Source organism: Paramisgurnus dabryanus, chromosome 8 (genome assembly GCF_030506205.2).
Source record: "Paramisgurnus dabryanus chromosome 8, PD_genome_1.1, whole genome shotgun sequence".
In the NCBI taxonomy this organism is placed as follows: Eukaryota; Metazoa; Chordata; class Actinopteri; order Cypriniformes; family Cobitidae; genus Paramisgurnus; species Paramisgurnus dabryanus.
In genome coordinates, this window is record NC_133344.1 from 514434 (window position 1) to 521225 (window position 6792).

The 6792-nt window shown below is 38.4% G+C and overlaps 1 protein-coding gene across 1 annotated transcript; it reads left to right on the top strand.

The window, feature by feature from the left end:
- Positions 1 to 259: 259 nt before the first annotated feature.
- On the top strand, positions 260 to 5431 carry psma6l (proteasome 20S subunit alpha 6, like). The gene is made up of 7 exons (XM_065280261.1): positions 260 to 497; positions 1021 to 1115; positions 1308 to 1389; positions 4480 to 4635; positions 4715 to 4893; positions 5035 to 5129; positions 5223 to 5431. Exons 1-7 carry the CDS (start codon positions 422 to 424, stop codon positions 5278 to 5280), a joined length of 741 nt encoding a protein of 246 aa, XP_065136333.1. The 5' UTR covers positions 260 to 421; the 3' UTR covers positions 5281 to 5431.
- Positions 5432 to 6792: the final 1361 nt, after the last annotated feature.

The window sequence follows — 6792 nt, forward strand, 5'->3', positions numbered from 1 at the left end:
TGCACTTTTCTATAAGCAGGCAATCAAAGCAGGTGTCATCACGCACGCGCACACACGCACAATAAGGAATCTTAGGTGATTTGTGAAACAAACAGCAATAAGAGAGGTATGAAGTAAATCTTGTGTGTGTGTTTGATACAGCATCATATTTAATGTGTAATATTTATTTGATATGTAAAGACATGAGTGTAGTTGTGTATTTAATAAAGGCTCTTATGTGAACACACGGTTGTGTCTCTTCCTCTTTATTGTTGCGCGCGCCTCACTGAAAGAGAAAGTGAAAGTATAAATCGCTCACTCACTCTCAGTCAATCGACGATCTTTGGCGATATTTCACTCTCAATATCCTCAGTTTGATGTGTTACATGTGCACACATTGAGTTTGTTTAAGTAGTGAAGTGTGTTTTGTGAAGTTGTGAAGATGTCTCGAGGTTCAAACGCTGGATTTGATCGTCACATCACAATCTTCTCACCTGAGGGAAGACTTTATCAAGTCGGTAAGATATTTACTCTTAAACTCGATCAGTTGGACTCTTAACTAAAGCATTATTATTATATCATTCAGTTTAAGTGTGCAGTGTGTGAGATAATAGTGTATTAGATAACAAACACAGACTGTAAATTCACCTGTAAGAGCTTCAACAGCTGACCCAGAGTCAGCACAAACACATCGCGGTGACGTCTAGTTGACCTGTAGATCTCTTGTCAGATGTCATAATTAACATTTTAAAGATGTATATAAGATGTTGATGATTTAGATTTGTATGTAAAACTGCTCTTTTTTAGGACGTTTATTAGATGTTTATACACAACAGTTGTTGTTGTTCAGATCTATAGCAGACATCTTACCTGTGCAGTGTGTGCTATCTGTGGTGACAATGAACTTCATTATAAAACACTACAAATATTTTTTACAGACTGATACATTTGATAAATATTTTTAAAATATTTATGTACGTGTCTTGTGTGCTCTGTGACTGTATTATTGTATACTGTTGTGTGTTTGTTTGTGTTTGTCAGAATATGCCTTCAAAGCCATCAGTCAGAGTGGACTCACATCTGTGGGCATCAGAGGATCAGACTGCAGTGTGCTCGTGACACAGAAGAAAGTTCCGGTAATACACACGGATAATCACACACTTATAGACACACACGCACAGATGCACACAGAGAGAAAGAGAAAAACACTCATGCAACTCAGCACAATTTAATATCTTATTAGAAACAGTATCACACTTGTGTGTCTATGTTCATGTGTTGTGTGTGTTTGTGTGTAAGCATCTCTTTCTGTTTGTCTTTGTGTACAGGATTCACTGCTGGATGCATCAACGCTAACAAACATGTTCAAACTCACTCCAAACATCGGCTGTGTCATGACAGGACATTATGGTGTGTGTGTGTGTGTGTTTGTGTGTTATTCACACACTTTCTTGTATTTAGTTTCTGATAGATTTTATTGCACCTACTTAAAGGGATACTTCACCGATTTAGCATTCAGCTTTGTATCTGTAGAAACCCGGCAGTATTACTGAATGACCATGTTTCCCTCCATCATTTCCCCCTGAGAGGAGAGATATTTGCATTTTGGTTCTGCAAAAAAGTCCTCCGATGATGCAAAAATCGTCATATTACATCATCGGAGGACTTTTTTGCAGAACCAAAATGCAGATATCTCTCCTCTCAGGGGGAAATGATGGAGGGAAACATGGTCATTCAGTAATACTGCCGGGTTTCTACAGATACAAAGCTGAATGCTAAATCGGTGAAGTATCCCTTTAAGCAGCATTACAGCTAGACAATAACTGAAAGCGTCAACATAGGTGAATTATGATCGTTGTTCCTCTTATGATGAGCACTAGATAGCAGGGCTTTGAACCAGATTTTTTTTCTAATTGGTTCATTTCAAACAGAAACAGTATTTTGATGTTTTCGGTTTTCGGTTCAACCCTAAAATTGACGTTTCTAAACCAGTTAGAACAAAAAATAAAGTTCCCGAACCGGTTAATAACGTTCCATGTCAGCTGTGGGACATACAAATAATTATGATCATTAGGACATTAAACTACATTTATTAGTCTACATAATTTTCCTTAAGGGGCCAGTCACACCAATAGCGTTTATGGCAGTTGCAGGCGCCTTTTTTGAATGATATTCTATGGGCAGGGCGCGTTTGCGCGCTGTTTATGCGCGCCGAGCGCCTTGCGGTTTTTTGCCGCCTGCCGCGCACGCGTTTTTGAAGGAGCGCTGAGAGCGGAGAAGTGCCCGACGTCATTCGTGTCTTTCCATTGTCCAATCGAATGAGGGGAGAGGCGGGCCTTACGTTGTGGTGAGGGAAGTTTACAGTTGCTTTGAAGAACCGGACTCCACTCGCTCACTCTCTCCTGCGTGTTTGTGCACCTCTCATCCTCAAACAAGGTCAGAGCAAGCGTCCTCTTTTTAAAGTTTCTGCTGATATGACAGTTAACAGCAAAAGAGCGCTCACGCTTCATTATTTGATTGACAAGACAGCTGACTCGGTGGTTGCTTAGCAATATGAAAAGCCGCGTCGCACTGCTCTTTTTTTTAAAAAGGCAGTGCGTCGCGCCTTGCGTTTGCAAGCGTTTAAAGCGCTTTTGGTGTGACTGAAGCCTAAGTCTCTATTTTGTCATCAAACATTAAAAAAGGCTACATTATGTAAGCGACATAACTGTAAGTCTGCCATGCCTACATTTGTTTCAGGAATTAAGACAAGGACAATTTCTGTCATGTCGTTTATTGGCAAACAACTTAAACAAATGTTTTATTAGAATAAGAATACTGTGGTATTTCGAGATCATTTTGTTTGTATTTGTCCTGTCAAGAACAGAAAGATTGTTCGCTTGCTTTTTGAAACGTGTCTCTCCGTGTATACACTTTTAAGTGCACTTAAACACATGCGCGCACACACAGATGGAGGACGAATTCCAAACCAGGCTTTGGGAAGAAGATGCAGCATAAACAGTCGTTCCACATAAAGTGAAATTGTTTTTCAGTGCTTTATTCGTCAAATGTATTTTAATGATCTACAGTATGAGACACAGTAGTGCAACTCTCTCTCAAGTTAACACATTCTGAGTTCTGATCTTCGAAGGTTATAGGGATAATCACGATTGATTGGAGTTGGACTGGACACATTCAACTGCATGTGCGTCTGTGCGTACAGAATATTGTTCACTTTAGTGCCTTTTAGCGGTTAAATTGTTTAAAATCACTTTAAGTGTTAACATTTGCAAGCCTTTGAAACACGTGCAAATGATCAACTTTCACCCTATTTAAATTTGCGTATTAATCTCCGAATCGTACGCGAGCCGAACCGTGGGTTGTGATCTGTTACGGATCACGGATCAACTGCGACCCATTACACCACTAATTGGTATAAACATCTTGAGAAACTTGGTAAACTACAATATTTCCCTGTTATGATTGAGCATTAGAGACTTGGGCTTGAGTAGACTACTTGCTGCTGGCAAGCTTCTCATTTCTCCAATGAGTCAACGAACTAAAAAATGTATGGTATTAAGCAGTTACCATTATTTTTAATAAACTATTCTGTTCCCAAACATATATTTTTTTGAAAGTTTCTGGTTTTGTTGAGAAGTTGACGTGATGATCAGCCTACTTATTTGTATGTCCCACAGCTGACATGGAACGTTATTAACCGGTTTGGGAACTTAATTTTTTTGTTCTAACCGGTTCAGGAACGTAAATTTTAGGTATATAATACTGTTTCTGTTCGGAACAAACCAATTGGGGAAAATTTTGGTTCAAAGCCCTGCTATCTAGTGCTCATCATAAGAGGAACACCGATTATAATTTACCTATGATGACGCTCTTCCTTGCAAAACATCTAAAGTTTCAAAATTAAGTTAAACATTTTCAATAATAGGTTGAACTCGTAATTGTCGAATATTCAGCTTGATGTTGGTATTGCGATTAATATTTGAAATGTTAAATTGTAAAGATCCCAAACTAAATAATATAATATAAATAAGAAATAACTATGAGTTATGTTGTTAGTTAAAAATTCAAAGCGATTGGCTAAAGGAGATGTTAACTTATCAATTGTAAGAATCACCTCTGTGTTTAGTGCCTAGACATACAGACGAAATGAGCAGAAATGGACAGCTGTAATTGAGATTTTTGTTGATTATGTAAATGATTCACCTGTAATTGTAATTAGTTTTATAATTAAATGTGCAGCCCTACTTCATAGTGTAGACATCCAGTGCAGTCAGTTAGACAGCGAGACAGCTCACTAGATAGACTACATCTCACTGTGTTAATTCTTATGTTGTGTGTTTCATTTTAATTAAATTAAATCGCTTCTCACTTTTTGCCATGCAGCTTTACAGTAAACTAAATGTAGCTGAAATAATAAATGCATAACTAATATGCAATAGCAAGAACATACAGATTGTCCTCCATTAAGCAGTGTTGTGTGTTTGTGTTGTGTGTGTATAGCTGACAGTCGGTCTCAGGTACATCGAGCGCGCATCGAGGCGGCCGAGTGGAAGTATAAGTTTGGTTATGACATCACAGCGGATATGTTGTGTCGTCGCCTGGCGGACATCTCACAGGTGTACACACAGAACGCAGAGATGAGACCACTGGGCTGTTGTGAGTACTGATTTTAACTCAGACATTCATCTCTGTCAAACACTGCACTGGTCTCAATCCCTCTGTCTGTCTCTATTAGGTATGATGCTGATTGCCATGGACCCTCAGCTGGGGCCGTTGCTTTATAAATGTGACCCGGCCGGATATTTCTGTGGCTTTCGGGCGACGAGTGTTGGGGTGAAACACACAGAAGGCAACAGTTACCTGGAGAAAAAGCTCAAAAAACAACCTGAGCTCTCTTACGACAGGACTGTAGAGGTACACAACAATCTCTATCTCTGTGTGTGTTTGCATTTAATAATATTTGTGAAGTCATCTTCAGGGGGTATAATTCAGTTTGTTCATTGAATAATTAAGTGAAGGACATCAGTAAAGTGCAGTTTGTCTCCTGTGCACTAGATGGCGATCTCGTGTCTGTCCTCTATACTGTCAATGGATTTCAAATGTACTGAGCTGGAGGTGGGAGTCGTGACGAAGGAAAAGCCCAAATTCAGGTGCAAACCAAATGATGAGATGTTATGAATGATCAATTTCTGATTATTATTATTATTATTCACATTAAGTAATCTTGTCTCTATTGATTTTAGGATTTTATCAGAAGGAGAAATTGAAGGTCATCTGTCAGCGATCGCTGAGAGGGAATAGTTAGTGTCAGGTTAACAGAGTCACACACCTGATGTCATTAAAAACCAGCTCAACACAAGATTATTTCTCTATGTATGTTAGTTAGTCAATGACAAACCTGATGTATAAACCAGCTACAACCAATTCATTAAATAAAAGAATCTTAAATGGATTGTCTCATTGGATAATAATTATATAAGATTGATTTACTACATGAACACCTTTATATTTTTATATAGATGCATTTCTTCTTCGTGTAAGATGAGTTCAGATGTAATTCTCTCTTTCTCTATCCGGTGGTGACATTGCTTCAGACTGTGTGTTGAAATTGTCAGGATTTGAGACGGGGAACAAGAGAACCCAAGCGCAGGTGATATCGGGGAGTGAACATAGAACATTTATTAACTGAAACAAGAAAACAAAAGCCCACGAGGGAGCAAAACAACATAAAACATGATCAATACAAAACACTGGCACAACATGATTAACAATACTCAGATGGAACACTAAACTGAATAAACAATAAGACAGCATAACATCACATGTATGAACACAATGAACCAGCACAAGACAAGAAGAGATTAAATAGGGGAACTAAACGAGGGCAACACAGGTGCGAGGGATAACTAATAATGAATAATTAACAAGGAGAACAAGGGGGTGGGGACTTGGAACAAGACACCAGAGGCACATGACCCAATATACAAAGCCATGAGCCTCCACATGAAACAAGAGACTGTCAGAACCCTGCCATCTCGATAAAACATAAATATAAAACAAGACTCTCGTAGTCCTGACAGAAATTAACTATAACAGACCACACATTTCTAATGTTTTACATTTGGAAATAAACCAAAGCTTTCTTCACATTTAAAGTGTTTTATGGTACGAAAATTTGTACCTTTTGCCTATTCTTTCTATTCAGGGTAGGCAAGGACAGTCAAATCTAACAATTACTTCCCTAAGTATACCTATCCTACATTAACTTAAATAAGGTAGAAATTCGACAGATTAAATTATACTCACATAATTGTCAGAAGACTTCCCCGTGGTTGATTATTTGAGCTAAGTTCACGCAAGCACACTCTTTCTTGTCTTTTATCAAATTTATTAATACAATTTGGCTAGTTGCGATTACAAGTTTTGCCTAATTAAAAAGAAAAAGAAAAGAAACAAAAATACCAAATTAACTAAAAAGTAATAAAACAAAAAACAAAGTCTAAAAAGTATTAAGTCTAGAGCACACAAGATTTCAGGCTGTCAGACAACGGAGATGCTGGATGCTGCGCGATCTCCAGATCTGCCTAAGCTCTGCACCAGCATCAATTTATAGGGACGGTCTCAGGTCCGAAATCCAGGAATCATATTCAAGGCCTCATGGCACGCCTTTGATTCTTACGTCTACTGGGAAAGTCCCCTAATATCTTAAATATACGACAAAGTTTCTTTGTCGTTCTTCTCCGAACTCCTCTGCGCTTTCTCCCACAAAGACAGGTCTTGAAATCATGCTTTAAACTGTAATGTATCCCTTAA

Coding starts and splice junctions, on each gene's coding strand:
- psma6l (XM_065280261.1), top strand. CDS start 422: ATGTCTCGAGGTTCAAACGCTGGATTTGATCGTCACATCACAATCTTC. Junction 498..1,020: donor GGGAAGACTTTATCAAGTCG/GTAAGATATTTA, acceptor TGTGTTTGTCAG/AATATGCCTTCAAAGCCATC. Junction 1,116..1,307: donor TGACACAGAAGAAAGTTCCG/GTAATACACACG, acceptor CTTTGTGTACAG/GATTCACTGCTGGATGCATC.